This window comes from Aotus nancymaae, unplaced genomic scaffold, assembly GCF_030222135.1.
Source record: "Aotus nancymaae isolate 86718 unplaced genomic scaffold, 86718_ANA_hifiasm-v0.15.2.pri h1tg000076l, whole genome shotgun sequence".
In the NCBI taxonomy this organism is placed as follows: Eukaryota; Metazoa; Chordata; class Mammalia; order Primates; family Aotidae; genus Aotus; species Aotus nancymaae.
In genome coordinates this window covers 25,223,769-25,240,920 of record NW_026988491.1, presented here as the reverse complement: position 1 = coordinate 25,240,920, position 17,152 = coordinate 25,223,769, and the positions used below count along the sequence as shown (strand labels likewise).

General features: G+C 34.8%; 1 protein-coding gene across 18 annotated transcripts in view; it reads left to right on the top strand.

Annotated features, from left to right (window-relative positions):
- Positions 1-17,152, top strand: part of LOC105706701 (zinc finger protein 737-like) — a 67,484-nt gene that overhangs the window by 36,446 nt on the left and 13,886 nt on the right. For 13 of the 18 annotated variants that reach the window (XM_064368298.1, XM_064368301.1, XM_064368297.1 and 10 more), the window contains 3 exons: positions 12,196-12,322; positions 12,780-12,875; positions 16,702-16,725. In XM_064368298.1, coding sequence (XP_064224368.1) covers positions 12,196-12,322; positions 12,780-12,875; positions 16,702-16,725 — 247 coding nt within the window. Of the gene's footprint in view, positions 1-50; positions 637-8,170; positions 8,342-12,195; positions 12,323-12,779; positions 12,876-16,701; positions 16,726-17,152 lie in introns of those variants that run through there. The other 5 variants (XM_012437241.2, XM_064368292.1, XM_064368305.1 and 2 more) reach the window with 4 other exon arrangements.

Genomic DNA, 17,152 nt, shown 5'->3' with positions numbered 1-17,152 from the left:
GGCTTGGTTCCTCCACATGTGATGCCACCACTGGGTTTGGCCATCATCATTGTCTTTCCGCACAGTGCTTATGAGGCTCTTGCTCTGTTCTCCCTGTGCCATCAGGGGTGTCATCAGCGCTCATGTGGGTCCAGCACTTGCTTCAGTCAGGCCGGCTCAGGGCCTCCCAGGGTATGGCTGGCTCACAGTGCTCACTCAGCTTCTGGGGAAGGTGCCAGAAATATTCCATTTCACAGATGGCGAGGCAGACTCAGCAGTAAAATTGCTGCCTGGGGCTTGGGAACCAGTAGAGCTCAGCCTTGAGCCACCAGCTGGGCTTTTCCCCTCTCCATTGTGCTTAATGAGGAAATATCTGTATCTTTTTAATTGTCATGTGTATTGCTTTTAAAAATAGGAATCTTACTGTGTTGTCCAGGCTGGTTTTGAACTCCTAGGCTCAAGCCATCCTTTCACCTTAACCTCATGAGTAGCTGGGACTGCAAGTGTACACCATGCCTGGCTCTTTACTATTCTTTTTTGTTGGGGGATAAAGTCCTGCCCTGTAGCCCAGGCTGGAATGCAGCGGTGTGATCTTGGCTCACTGCAACCTTTGCCTTGCAGGTTTAAGAAATTCTACTGCATTTGCCTTCCAAGTAGGTGGGTAATATATTTTTTTTTTTTTTCATATTTTTGTAGTGGAGATGGGTTTAACCATGTTGGCCAGGTTGACCATGGGTGATCTACCTGCCTTGGCCTCCCATAGTGCTAGAATTACAGGCATGAGCCATCATGCCTGGCCTCTTTTCTATTATTAATTACTTTTTTTCTTCCTATAAAGCTCAAGGTAAAAGTATTTTAAACTCTATTGCAACTATAAAAAAAAATTATGCATTCTCTTTTTTTAAAAAAAGACTCAATTGGGCTGGACTCCGTGGCTCATGCCTGTAATCCTAGCACATTGGGAGGCCAAGAGGGATGGATCACTAGAGGTCAAGAGTTCAAGACCAGCCTGGCCAATATGGTGACACTCCATATCTACTAAAAATGCAAAAATTAGCTGAATGTGGTGGCATATGCCTGTAGTCCCAGCTACTCTGGAGGCTGAGGCACTCCATCTAAAAAAAAAAAAGAAAAGAAAAGAAAAAAAGAAAAAAAAAAGAACTGCCTTAATTTAGGTCAGGTATGGTGGCTCACATCTGTAATCCTCGCACTTCAGGTAGGAGTCAGAAAAGAAGGCTGTTCTGTAACACCCACTTGGGCATAAATATCTCAGCCATGAGCTGCCAAGCTTAGTGGAGGAGGCCCAGATGTGCAGCAGGGCTTAGTGTATGTGGAGACTCACTTAGTAAGTAGATGTTTTGAGCTGGCTTCTGCTTGCATGGAAAAGCATGCAGGTTCTTGTGGATGTAAGGGCAGCCTTCCCTCAATGCCCACCCCTGTCTGAAAGCACACCTTGGTTTCTGGTTGGTCTGTGCTCTGAAAGGAAAATTGAACTTCAGGTTTGTTTTAGAAAGGAGAAAAAGATAAGTTTGCTTAGAATCTCAGGAATTGAGCTTGCTGGGGTAGAGACCAATACGTTTCTTACGATAATTACATTCTTTCACAGACACAGCCCTTTACAATATACCATGACCAAGGCTCCATTAAGGCACACAGAGGCCTTTCTCCTTCATCTTCCTGGCTGCTGAGTGTTCTAATATGATGGTGGCATGGGACTGTTCACCCTTTGCCCTATAAATGAGTATAGTTGCCCTTCTGTTTTTTGCTATGACAATAAAACCACAGGGAATGACCCTTTTAATATTTTCTTAATGTTTGTAAAGGTCTCTTGCATGGTATAGTCATAGAATTGGATTTCCAGAATCCAGAGTGAATGCTTACGTATTTTGTACATTCTCTTCTACTTTGATTGCACAAGAGTGTCTGTATCTTACAGCGGCACTGAATATTGTGGGGTTTTTGACACGTGTGCATTTCTGTTTTTATTTTCAAATTTATGAGCTACCTGACTTTATTCACCAACTATTTGTCTATTGTGTTAAATACCTGAAATCATGTTAAAATTGGTGTTTTTCGGATGTTCCAAAAAAATTTTGGTTTTTTTGTCTTTTAAAGTTGTTCTTACGTTTTACATATTTCTTTAAAATGTCCTCCTAAATGTATTTATTTTAGCTTTTGTCACATCATCTTCTCCTTCATTGTATATGTTAAATTTTTATTGGTTTTTCTGTATGAAAATTATTTTAAAATAATACTATGATAAAATGTGCATAACATAAAATTCATCACTTTAATTTATTATTAAGTGTATATAATGTGATGTCAAAGTACATTCACATTGTTTTGCATCTGTTACCACCATCCATCTCCATAACACTTGTTATCTTGCAGAGTTAAAACTCTACTTTTCTTAAACAACACCTGTTTATTTCCCATTCTGTACTGTGTCTTATAACCACCATTCTACTTTTTGTCTCTATGAATTATACCATTTAGGTACATTATGTAAGTGGAGTTAGACAATATTTGTTCTTTTAAAATTGGCTTATTTCAGTTAACATAATGTCCTTAAGCTTCATCGTGTGTCCGAATTTTTTTTAAGGCTTAATCATATTCCATTGCATGTAAATACCACATCATGTTTATCTATTTATTCACTGATGAAGATGTGGGTTGCTTCTGTCTTTTGGCCATTGGGAATAGTGTCACCATAATCACAAGCATACAAATATTTCTTTAGTCTCCTGCTTTTAATTCTTTTGGATATATATTTAGTAGTGGAATATCTGGATCATATAATTCTATGTTCTAAATATAGAACGTACATTTTATGTTTTTCTTTTTTTTTTTTCCAAGAAATGTTTACACTTTCTTATAGTGGCTGTACCATTTTACATTTGGACCAGCAGTAAAAAAAAAAATTCCTATTTCTCATCATACCTTACACCAATTTCTGTTATAGGGGTTATATTATTGTTTTTAAATACTAGCCATTGTAATGTGTATGTAACATGGTATCTCAATATGATAGGACATTAATTTTTATATTTATTTTATAAACAGTTTTTTTATGCAGCCACTATGCCATATCTTTGTATTTATTGAATTTCTTGGGTTTCTAGGTATATTATATTATCTACAAATAGAAATTATGTTTGTATTTTTTTCTGGGAAATATGTTTGATAATGCTGTATACAGTATGCTAGGCACTGTTCTAAAATGTGTTTAGATAGTAACTCATGACATCAAAAGGTAGTGTGAGCAGGATTAAAAATCTAGACATTTCTATAATTATGTTTGAGAATGTGACCAAGGACATTTAATAGAGAAGAAGGTTAGCTTGAGGAAGGGCCTGAAGCTAAGCCCCACAACTGCAAAGTCAACTTTGACTAGTTACACATGTTCTTTGTGTCTCACACCACAGAGCCTGTGGTGTGGTGAGTTCTGGGTTTGGAATGGAGGCACCTGATGGTCTAGTTCAGGTTCTTTGTCCTGTATGGGAGTGGGGACCATGTCAGGCCATTGGGGGTGAGCAGGGGATGCTCTTTTAGCAAGATTAAGGGGATTGTTGTTAACTACAGATATAAATTTCCAGCCAACCATGTGTATTTCAGATCACTTTTTTAAAAAAATTCAACACATAGCTAGGTGCAGTGGCTCACCCTGGTAATCGTAGCTACTCAGGAAGCTAAGGCAGGAGGAGAGAAATTTGAGACCAGCCTGGGAAACATAGTGAGAATTTAACCAATTTATGTTCTCATTGAATGTGCCCTATATACACATGACCTTTTCAATTACCAGGTAAACTTAGGATAACCTATATATGACAAATTCTGCTGTTAATACTTCTACCTAAGGACTTAATATGTTGATTTTTCTGTCTGTTTTTGTAATGTCTTAGCAGATTGCCTGTGTTACCTATCACACTCTGGTTTAATTATATAATTTAAAAATCCACCATTGTAGAGCATCTCTGAGTTTGGAGATTTTATTTTGTTTTTTGAGATGGAGTGTCAGTCTGTTGCTCAGGCTGGAGTGCAGTGGCATAATCTCAGGTCACTGCAACCTCCAGCTTCAGGGTTTAAGTGATTCTTCTGCCTCAGCCTTCTAAGTAACTTGGATTACAGGTGCCTGCCACCACACCTGGCTAGTTTTGAGATATATATATATATTTTATTTTTATTTTTATTAGAGATGGATTTTCACCATGTCAGCCAGGCTGGTCTTGAACTTCTGACCTCAAGTGATCCACCCACCTCAGCCTCCCAAAGTGCTTGGATTACAGGTGTGAGCCACCACAACTGGCCAGATAATTTTGTTTTAAATTGTGCTTCCCAAAGACTGTACAGAATTACCAGACAGGATATAAACATATGAAGTCCCCACAAGACTTTATTTATTTATTTATTTATTTTTAAGACTTTAATTCAAAGAGGCTTTTCTCTCTTTGGCTTGCACCCAAATGTGCAGGCAGAATGTTTATCCATGTATTTGTGATATGCAGTCTCTTCCAGAGTAGTTTAACCACATTTCTAGAAAAAAATAGCTTCATAGCAGAGCAGTTTGTCATTTCAGCTCTATCTTTCAGTGTACTTGGCAACTTTAGATCTCAAAGTAATTCAACACTATCGGGCCCTGAATTCCAACCAGGCTGGCTAAGGTTTTGTGAATTTTGTTTCTCTTTTCAAAAAACTCACTTTTAATGTTCTTTTTAAATATTTTCTAATTTTTTATTTATTTCTGCTCTGATCTTTATTATTTTCTTCTCCTAATTTTGAATTTGGTCTGCTCTTGTTTTTCTAGGTCTTTATGATACATCAATAGTTTATTTGAAGTCTTTTTTTTTTTTCTTATTTCTGTTGTAGGCACTTATTGCTACAAACTTTTTTCGTAGTACTGCTAATCCAAAGTCTTGGCATGTTGTGTTTCCATTTTCATTTGTTTCAAGGAAATTTTAAATTTTCTTCTAATTTGTTTTTTGGCTCACTGGTTATTCAGGAGTATATTTTAATTTTAATTTCTATGTGTTTGTATAGTTGCCAAAGTTGCTATTGTTATTGATTTCTAGTTTTATTCTATTATAGTCAGAGAAAATATTTAATATAATTTAATTTGGGGGTAAATATTTTAAGAATCACTTTGTGGCCTAATATATAATCAGTCCTTGAGAATAATCCTGGTACTGAGATGCAGAATTTATATTCTACAGCTGTGGGGTGAAATGCTTGTAAATATCTATTAGATCTATTTGGTCCATAGTGCAGATTAAGTCTAATGTTTATTTTTTGATATTACTATGTGGATGAGCTATTCACTGCTGAAAGTAGGGTGTTGAAGTCACCAGCTATTACTGTATGGGGTTTGATTTTTTTGTTCCTTTTTTAATATTTGCTTTATAGCTGAGTTCTCCAGTATTGGGTGTATATACATTTACAATTATTATATCCTCTTTCTGAACTGAGCACTTTATCATAATTTTGTCTGTTTTTATAGTTTTTGTCTTAAAATTTGTTTTATAAATATAACTATTTGTGCTCTTACTTGGTTTCCATTTGCATGGAATATCTTTTTCCTTTATTTTTAGTTGCTATATGTTTTTATGGGGAATGTGTGTGTCTTTCTAGGCAACAGATTGTTGGGTCTTTTTTTTTTTCTTTTTTTAATCCATTTGGCCAGTCTATATATTTTGATTAATGGGAGATTTTAATTTATTTACATTTAATGTTATTATTGGTAAGTAAAGACACTTCTGTCATTCTTTTAACTGATTTTTGATGTCTTTCCTCTCTCCCTGCCTGCCATTTATCCTGTCTTTTCTCTTATTATGCTGTCAATGTCTTAAACTTGTTGTTAGTATTTTTAATAACAGCAACAGCCTCAAAAAGGAAATGTAAGAGTTATGGCCTTGAACAGAATGTAGAGAAAGAGTTATTATATTTAATAACTACAAGTAGTTATAGAATAATTTTTTAGTCTCCTCAAAATATGAATAGCTTACATACCACATTTACAGTGCTATAAAATTTTGTGTTTCTCTGTGTACTTAATATTATCAGTGAGTTTTCTACCAGATGTTTTCTTATTCTTATTAATGTCTTTTTTTTTTTTTTTATTAAAGAAGTTCTGTTAGCATTTTTTGCAGGACAGGTCTGGTGTTAATAAAATTCCTCAGTTTTGTTTATCTATAAAAGTTTTCACTTGCCTTTCATGTTTGAAGAATATTTGAGCTGGATCTATTATTCCTGGATAAAAATTGTTAGGATTGTTTTGTTTTTGTTTTGTTTTGTTTTGTTTCCCAGCACATTAAGTGTGTCATGCCACCGTTTTCTGGGCCGTGAGGTTTTCATTGAAAAGTCTGCTGTGATACATATGGTGCTCGTTTGAATATTACCTGTTTATTTTCTCTTTCTGCTTTTAGAATCTTTTTTCTTTGGGAATTTTGTTATTAAAACTTTTTTGGTAGTCTTAATTATGCTTGACATTCTATAACTTCTTGTTCTTGAATATTAATATCTTTCTCTAGGTATGAGAAGTTCTTATTCCTTTGAATAAACTTTCTACCCTGAACTATCTCTATCCCTCCTCTTTAAGGCCATAAGTCCTGGAGTTGCCCTTTTGAGGCTGTTTCCTAGCTCTGATAAGCATGTTTTATTGTTTTTCATTCCTTTTTTTTTTTTCTCTTCTAACTGTATATTTTCAAATAGCCTGTGTTCAAACTTACTAATTTTTTCTTCTGCTTGATCAGTTCTGCTGTCAAGAGATTCTGATACATCTAGCCTGTGTTCAAACTTACTAATTTTTTCTTCTGCTTAATCAGTTCTGCTGTCAAGAGATTCTGATACATTCTTTAATGTCTTTTGAGTTTTTCAACACCAGAATGTCTTTTTCATATTTCAAAATCACTTTAATTAATTACATTTATGGAATAAGATTCTAATTTATTTGTGTGTTATTCTGAAATTTGTTGATGTTTCCCAAAACAGCTGTTTTGAATTCTCTGTCTGAAAGGTCACATATATCTGTTACTCGGGAATTGCACATTGGTGTCTTATTTAGTTCATTAAATGAGATCATGTTTTCCTAAATAATCTTAATTTTTGTGAATGTTCATTGATGCCTGGGCTTTAATGAGTTTGGTTTTTAATTTTGTCTTTGTACCTGGGCTTTTTTTTAATGTATATATACCTATTCTTTGAAAGGCTTTCTAACAATTCAAAGGGAATGCGGTGTTGTAATTTAAGTTTTTGTTTATTGCAGTCATATCTGCATTAAGGGAAACCTCAAACCCTGTAACATTGTGATGCTTGCAAACTAGTAGAGACTCTTTTTTTCCCTTTTCTTACATTCTGCCAAATAAATGGAGTCTCTCTCTTCATGCCAAGCTGCCTAGAGCTGGGTTAGGGGTGACACAAGTACCTCTGTGGCCACCATCACTAGAACTTTACTGTTTCAGACTCAAAGCCGGCACAGGACTGAGTCTCACACAAGGCCCACTGTGACCACTGCCTAGCTACTGCTGATGTTCACTGAAGGCCCAAGTTCTGTTCAGTTAGGAGATGCTAAATCCAGTGAGACCCATGTCCTTTCCTTCAGGGCAATCATCTTTGTGAAAGTAACAATGTCATCTGGAACATGGAGTCAGAACCTTTGAAATTTACTTGGTGTCCTATTCTGCTCTGGCTTGGCTGGCACTGAAGTGACAAGACAACTATCTTGTCTTCTCTTCCTTTTCTCAAGCATAGGGAGCCACTCTCTTTGGCCACCAACACCCAAAATCCACAGCAAGTACTGCTGGGCTACTGCTGATATTCACTAAAGACCCAAGGGCTCTTTCTAGAGCCCATAGCAAGTACTGCTGGGCTACTGCTGATACTCACTGAAGACTCAAGGGCTTTTCCCAGAGCTTACAGCAAGTACTGCTGGGCTACTGCTGATACTCACTGAAGACCCAATGGCTCTTCCCAGAGCCCACAGCAAGTACTGTCAGGCTACAGCTGATATTCAATAAAGACCCAAGCGTTTTTCCATCAGTTGTGGTGAACTCTGCCAGGCCTGCATCTTTCACTTCATGACAGTGAGTTTCCCTCTGGCCCAGTGTTGTTCCAGAAATGCTATCCAGGAGCCAAGGCCTAAATTCAGAGACCTCAAGAGCCCTTGTTACTCTACCTCATTATGGCTGAGCTGGTAAACAAGTTTCAAAATAAAGTTCTTTTTACTTTTCTCTCTCCTTTCCTCAAGCTGAAGTGTCTCCACATGGCTGCCACAGCTTGGATTGCACTGGGTCTCATCCAAGGCCTGCAGCAAGTACTACCTGGTCATTGTTGATGTTTATTCAAGTCCCAACAGCTCTTCAGTCAGCAGGTGATGAATCCTGCCAGAACTGGGTTTTTCCCTTCGAGGCAGTATGTTCTCTTCTAGCTCAAGATGTGTCTAGAACTGTTACCCGGGAACTATGTCCTAGAATGAGGGGCCTCAGGACTTTTCCTGGTGCCATATTCTACTATGGCTTAGATGGTATCCAAGTTGCAAGACACTGTCTTCTTTACTCTCTTTTCCGCTCCTCAAGTAGACAGAAAAAGTTTCTCCTGAAGCTTTGAGCTGCACTGCTTGTGTCTGGGGTAAGGATAATGTAAGCACATCTATGGGCATCTCTGTTGGTATCTCACAAGATCACATGCACTTCAAGTTTTCTGACTGAGTCTAGCAAAGCACCAGCATTTGCCCAGAAATTGCAGTTCCTATGGCTTAGACTGCCTTTGAAATTTATTCAGGACCCCAGAGTGCTTTAGCCCATCGTGGTGGGGCTATCTGAAGCTTGGTTTTTGACCACTAAAATGGACAATTAACATTTTGGCAGACTATTATAAGTGTTTTCTCTTTGGGCCCTGGCTGAACTTTGCCCTGTGTTGCTTTCTGCTATGACAGTCAGCACTGCGTTGTACTGCAATGTCTCACCCTCATTGCACTGTTCTTTCTGTAAGCACTCATTTGCTCTTCTTGCCAAGCTGATTTACCAGGGAATGGAGGAGAGGTACTGTTGGCAATCCAGTGCTTGCTTTTTTACCATCTTCAGTTTACTGTTACTACTCTCCTGAGTTTGGGTTCTTATAAAGATGCTTCTTCTTTTGATAGTTTTTCAATTTGTTGTTCCATCAGGGAGGTAATTGTTAGAGGGTTCTGTTTAGTCATCTTCCTCCACTTTTCCTCTGCAGCCATATTGTTGTAATTAAGTGCCACATGTGAGGCTAAGGTGAGCCCAGGGTCAACCATGAGTGCTTCCAGATATATTTATGAGAGGTGAGTTTAGCTTTACTTGCAAATGAAGATCATAGAGACTGCTGTTTGGGTTTGGCATGGTCAGGTCAGGGCGGCCCATATTCCCATTGCTGCAGCAAAAATTGCTGGCATCTCTGGCAGAGGAGGACACCTGAGTATTGGAAAGGAGAAGCTCATATTTTGGTTTTTATATGATTTTATTGTTTCTGAACTACTCCTGTGATAAAGAAGAGAAAAAGGCAGACTTTATCTGCAATTCTAGGTTCTTCTGCCTGTGGGTTTGGTGATATAGGGGAAGGAGATTTGCTGATGCTTCAAAGGCGTATTTTTAAGATGCAGGTGTAATTTGTGGAGATTATAACGTGTCTTGGGATTACACAGGAGGAGGAGAAAAATGAAAAACTGGCTTATTCTAAGGTGAATGTGTTTCAGGTCAGGGAGTGTGTCCAGTTTTCCTTCTGAAATGTCATGTTTGTAAAATTTGCAAATGTTTACTTCTCTACTTGTGATGTTCCTGCCTAATAAGTTTCTTTTAACTTCTTTTCCCTCTTTTTTTTTCTTATAATAGGCAAGGGACTCTGATAAATATTTCTTTCTTATATGTCAGAGCCTTCTCTTAATTCTCTGCATCCAGCATGTAATAAGCCAAGAAAAGTCATCACCTTGAATTTATGACATGTAATGTTACAAATGTTCCTTTTGAGGCTTTTGAACATGGGAAGTTGTGGATGCCCAAGATTCCTGTTAGAGATGGGATGAGGTCCTTGGATATCAGTGAGGAAAAAGGCAATGTACTGTTAGCTTTCATTAACTCTATGCCAAGCAAATTATAAAAATGCACATTTAATGAGAATGGCTTTTATAGCCCAGGAAAACTCAGAAAGTGCTGAATAACAAATAGATGCTGGGCATGGTGGCTGATGCCTGTAATCCCAGCAATTTGGGAGGCTGAGGTGGGAGAATCTCCTGTGGTTAGGAGTTCAAAACCAGCCTGGCCAACATAGTGAAACCCCATCTCCACAAAAATACCAAAATTTTCTGGGCAAGATGGTGGGTGCCTGTAATCCAAGCTATTCAGGAGGCTGAGGTGGGAGAATCACTTGAACCTGGTAGGCAGAGGTTACAGTAGGCCAACATGCCATTGCACTCCAGCCTGCATGACAGAGTAAAACTACAGCTAAAAAAATAATTAGAAGCAGCTGCCTCTCTAGGATGCTAAAACTAAACTTATTTATAGACACCATTAGAGATTACAGAACATAGGAAATAGTTGTAGCTTAAGCTTTCCTTAAAACTGATGTTTCTTTATGACTAGATTCAGATTAAGTTGACTCTTTTTTGAGTTAGTAGTATCACAGTAGTGTTTCATCAACCTGTGCATATCACCCTCTGAAATCAATTTATTTTATTATAGTTGATGTGAATTGTATTCACTTGGTAAATATGTTCTTCAGATTTTTTCTACTCTAGAGTTATCTATTTTAATTTTTATTATTAATCAGTACTTAGGGGACATTTATTAACTGATGTGCAAAAAACCAAAAAGCTTAAACTGCTGGGAACTCTCAGCCAGCAAGAGGATTCCAACCTGAGTCGGGGGTGCACGGGAAAGAAAGAAGACAGACAGATGGGGTCAGGAGGGTTGAGGAGTCAGTGCTCCAACAACAACTTTACTTTCAGAAGCTCTGTATATATACATTTTTCAGACTTCTTTTCCTCAATTGTTACAGCTAGATAAGTAATCAATGGACAAATCATGTGCTCACAACTATGCAAGGTGAAGATTAACAAATACCATACATGCTCATAAAAGGTTAATGATTGTTTATGTTTATGCTAAAGCATTGTTCCTTGTGAATGCATTCTTTCTCTAGTTTATCTTTAAGGCGGTTCTCCTTTTTTCCTGGATATCTGATCTCGTCCCTCCTTCCCAGAGACACTGTATCTGGATTCTAGCCTCCCTGTATTGTGAAACTTGCTCTACAAGATTTCACACAGGAAGACTCCCAACATTAAACCAAATTTAATCTGATAGTTCTTTTTTCTTAGATTCTCTTGACGTATAGCGTGCTATAAAAAATGAAGACTCTCATCTTCATTTACTGGTCAAATAATCTGAAAACCTATGCTGCGCCACTTACTATATTTTTGACAAAATATTATCCTTGGACCAAAAGCAATGACACCACTGGCAAACTTGTTAGAAATTCAAAAACTCAAGCTTTATTCTAAATCTCCAGAATCAACATCTACATTTTAACAAGAGCTCCTGTTTATTGTTGCACACAATAAGATTTGAGAAATGCGTTTCTATTTTACTATGAAGTTTTTATTTACTAACTGTAGAGAGCTTATTTTATATTATATAAATATAGCTTTCAGAAGTACATGTCTGTGTTGGTGTCCTTCATTTTATACTGTATGATCAAGAAAAGTATTGTATATACAGTAGTTTTGTGGATCCTATGCGATTTTCTTTTATCAGAGTTAAAGAATACATTAGAGAGTACTTTAGTATTTTATTGGGCCTGGTGCAGTGACTCATGCTTGTAATCCCAGCACTTTGGGAGGCTGAGGTGTGTGGATCACCTGAGGTGAGAAGTTTGAGTCCAGACTGACCAACATAGTGAAACCCTGTCTCTACTAAAAGTACAAAAGTAGCTGAGCATGGTGGTGCATGGCTGTAATCCCAGCTACTTGGGAGACTGAGGCAGGTTAATTACTTTAATCCAGGAGGCATTTGTTGCAATGAGCAGAGATCATGCATTGCACTCCAGCATTGAAATTCTGTTTCAAATATATACATATATATATGTATATATCTCATTGGATAATTACACTCATATAAGTCAGAAACAGTTCTTTTTGCTCTCAATTTACCTGATGTAAAGTTTAGAATTCTTCCTATGACCACTTGCTAAATATGTTATGTTTTTCAGGAAATGTTGACATTCAGGGATGTGGCCATAGGATTCTGTCCAGAAGAGTGGGAATGCCTTGATTCTTCTCAGCAACATTTGTATAGGGATGTGATGTTAGAAAACTACAGAAACCTGGTGTTCCTGGGTGAGAATAATTTAAATATACAACTCACATTCCACACTTAATAATTTATTTTGTTTTGTTTTCTGGGAATTTATGCTTTGCATGAATGAGTTTCAGAATCCTGCTTCAAAATAAAGCAAGAAAATGAGTATCTGTTGAGGGAGAAAAACTTTTAAGATGATTTATCTTAACAATAATCTTTTTTAATACCAAAAATGTAGTGTCATAAAATATTGTCACCTACACTTTAAAATCAATTTTTCACCACTAATTTTTTTATTGTTACTGAGTAGTAGAGCTAACAAACCACAAATTCAAAATACAATATAAATATTATAAAATTCCCCTTAGGAAACAGTATATTGAGATTAATTTTCTAGAATCGTTTATAATGTTCTCTCTTCTCTACTGAGCACAGTACTAGATTGGTAATTGGACTGTTCTAGCAAGAGTTATGTTCTGTTTTTTAATAAAACAGGTCTTGGTGACTCCAAGCCAGAATTAATTACCCATCTGGAGCAAGGAATAGATCCTTGGAATGTGAAGAGACAGGAGACAGTAGTCAAACACCCAGGTAGGTAGGAGTGAATGAAGCAGATGACACAAATGAGAGTTCCCAGTGTCAAGGAGGGTGCCAGATTTTTAATTATAATTTAAGAGGCTCTTTTCCAATGGAAATAGTTTCTGATTAGCCTACATTTCTTTCTCTTGCTTTGACATAAGGACATCTTTTGTCTCATTCTCATTAACTTTTAATGTCCTCTTCAGTTACGGTTATTTTGATTGTTTTCTTAGTTTACAGTGATAATGAAAGTCTTACTCATAACTTAAAAGAACATGCGATCTGAATGCTCTTTCATTGCTTTGAAAGAAATAGTAATATCTGTAATTTTGAGAAACTCTATGTTAAACAATTTTTAAGGTTCTTTTTTTGTATGATGTCTAAAATATATTAGAGTTTTAATGATATTGGGAATTAGTTAAGAAATCCCAGGAACATCAAAAAGATGTGTGTTTCTGCTTTATACTTTTCTATCCTACAGGGGTTTTAAATGTGATTTTATAGAAATTTATACTCAGTAATTTAATCAAAACACTAAGCATCTCCCTAAATATAAGAACGTCTAAAATTTTGTTACTTGAAAATGTTACTCTTTTTATATAAACTGATATTGATAAATTAAACTCTCTATGCCTAAATCCCTCAACTGTAATATGCTTCAGTTTATCTGCTTCATACATTTGTAAAATAGACTATGTCATTGAGGAACTTAAAACATTGTTGAGTATATATTAAAAGCTCAATTTTAGCTTTATTTTTAAATAATTTGTATTTTAGAATTTTCTCTTTTTTAATATAAGGCTTACTGGGCCTCTGTCATTCAAATATATGTGTATATGTATATATACACACAATGCTCATATGTATACATCTGTGTATATATGTATGTGTTTTTAACATGGATATTTTCACATATAATAACTGAATATTTTGATATTTATTGTATACAATTTATTGATTTTATGTGTATGCATACTAAATGGTTAGTATAATAAAATTAGTGAACAAACAGATGTATCACCTTATATAGTTACCTTTTGTGTACTGAGAACAATTAAGATCTGTCAGCAAATTTTCAGCATACATAAGAGCATTATTAACTATAGTCATCAAGCTGTAAATTAAGTCACCATAACTTGTTTTATGACTAAAAATTTGTACCATATGAACAACATCTCTTATTTTCCCCACCTTTTGTTTCTTCAAGTGGGGTAAATTTTCTGCTTTTTTTCTTTTTTAAAAAAATTGATTTATTTTACTTTAGGTGCATACTGTATCTGGCATTTCTCCCCATATTATCCCTCCCCACTGCCTTTTTTTCTTTTGTCCTGAGATCCTTTGCTGAAATTTGGAAAGCAATACATAGCCATCTAATCTAATATTAAAAGACTTACTTAAAGACTGATTAAAGCAATAATCCAGGCTATGGATATTTAGTGTTTCACAAACATGTTCTCAGTTATGTCTTGTTACTTTTATATGTTATTTCTAAGTTAAAGAGATTTTTTCTCATTTTCTTTTAAGATTTTATAATCTTTTGCTTTTCTAGTTGATTTTGGCATTGCAATACTTTAGTATTGTGACAAGCATTTACCTTTCTTCTCAGCATTACTTTATCATTGTGTTGGTTGTGTTGGACAGTCTTAAACTAAACCTGGTTACCTTCTGCAGCATAGAAAATTTCCAGGAATGCGAAAGAGGGGAAATAATAGTCATACACTTAGTATAAATGATTTAGCAGGTAAGATATGTGAAAGCTTCAAAAGTAAAAGAGAAAAACCACAGTTTAAAATAGGGATTGAAATTTTGTGTTCCAAATGGAATTGATTCTTAAAAACCAGGTTTGTTTATTTTACTGTGATGGAGAAAAATTTTGTGATGTATGCTTACTATGCTCTTAAATTCTCTTAAGTGCGTGCATTTTCAGAAACCACTATGTTAGACTGTTTTAAAAGATCTGTTTTTGCATTACATTAGACATCTATGAAAGGAGTAGGGGAAACATTAAAATTTGGTTAAGAGACTCCAGAGGCACCAGAAACAAATGTCATATTTTCTCTGCCTTGTAATTTCCAGTCAGGTGATCATATAAAAAATGAGATAGAACTTTCATCAGAGCACAAAACATCTATGACAAATAACTTAATGGTTGAATATTTGATTTTACTTACCTCATAAATTTATTAAAAACACTAATATCATAGATTACTTACAACACTGCTCAGCATAAACTCCCAATTATTACTAATTTTTTAATAACTATTCTATAATTTTATCTTACTATGAAGATTAGTAGGACTGTGTCCTACGTTTTTTCTTTTTACTTTCTCATTCTCTGTATGCCAACTTTGCCTGTAATTTCACAAGTTCTAAGGTAATGTACTTGAATGTATATGTTATATAAAAACAGAATTATATAATTAATAGGCACCTCATTCATTAAAAATTTTTATACATTTACTGAATATTAAAAGTTACTAGCATTTTTATTCACTTTTCTCAAACTATGTGATTTAAATAATCATATGCATTTGTTTCTAATTGTTCATTTAGTGTATTAGTGTTTCATACCATATTGTACAGTATTTATAATGTTTATATTATTTAGAAATGTTAATAGTTTGCTTTGCTTCTAAAGGTCAAATTATAACTTTACATTTTGTGTAAAAATAGCAAAATAATGATGTAATAAAGAAGATTCTTCTATACCATTTCAGTGCTTGTTTCTTTAAATTTGTTAAAGTATGAATGATACTAATGCATTTTCTATAAAATGTTATGGCTTTCATTGTACACTAATGATTCAAACTTCATGGCCTTCTATAGCAAAGACATGGAATCAACCTAGACACCCAATAGTGGTGGATTGGATGAAGAAAATAGGATACCTATACACCCTGAAATACGACATCGCCATAAAAACAGGACAAATTCTTTGTAACAATGTTGATGCATATGGAGATCATTATGCAAAGTAAATTAATGCAGAAACAGGAAACCAAAAGATGCATGTTCTTACTTGAAAGTGAGAGCTAAGTACTGGGTTATGTAAATATAAAGATGAAAACAACAGACATGGGGTACCACTAGAGGAGGAAGGGAGAGAATACAAGGGCTAAAAAACTACCTATTGTGTACTGTGATTACTACTTGTATAGTAGTAGTACCCCAAAGCTTAGCAGTCTATAGTATACCCATATAGCAAACCTACACATGTAACCTCTGAACCCAAAGTAAAAGTTGAAAAAAAAATAAAACACCAAAATATGTTCTTTGTAAATGTGCAGTCATAGTTGAAAACTGTAGCTATCTAGAAGAAGTCTTTCTTTAGTAGTATATTATTCTTATTCAATTGTTTTCATTAATTTTTTGTTGTTGTTGTTAAATTGTGTTCTGCCATTTTACATTCCTGTGTCTGATTTTAGTACAGGCTATGTCACATTAATTAATTGTGTTTTTGTTTTTATTTATAAAGTAAAATTTTCTATGTCAATATTTAATCCTGTATACATTAAGACAATGAGATATGAATCTGCTATATATCTATTGCCAATATAATTATGTTTGTGTTTGTTTGTATAAATATTGTCCCTCTTTCATGACTTGAAGAGTTGGCTTTGTTTTTTTGGTTGATTGTGAATAGTTGTTTTATTTTTAATTCTAAAAAATACATATCAAAATTTATAATCTTTAATATTTTCAATGATATAGTTAAGTATATTAGCAATATATCACTAGAACATATTTTTATAAAATAAATATGCAATATACATGAAGCCACTATTAATTCCTATTAACTTGCACTTTCCAAACATCATTCTGTTTTCTCTTTTTAAAGATGTAACTATTTTAGATACTCCCTGTAAGTATATTCTTAAAGTATTTTTTTGTGTGTGTGACTAACATTAAATTTAACATAATTTCTTCAAATTTTGTCTTTATGGTAGATACTAGAAAATTTTCTGCTTTTTAAAAGTGGAGTAATACTTCATTTTCTTTGTATTTCAAATTATATTTGTCCATTTATTTGGTACAAGAAGTTTAAATTGTTTTCACCTATTAGCTTTTGTGGATAATGCTTCAATAAATTATTTGTAAATAACTCATTTAACCATATATGCAAGAGTTTATATCTCTGCTTCCTTCTGTTTTACTGCTTTTGGTGTTTTGCCTTTATACCGGTACTGAAGTGTTTTGTTTACCGTAGCTTTGTTTTGTGTTTGGAAATTATTAAGTGTGATACCTTCAATATTTTTCTTTTTATTTATTTATTTATTTATTTTAAATTT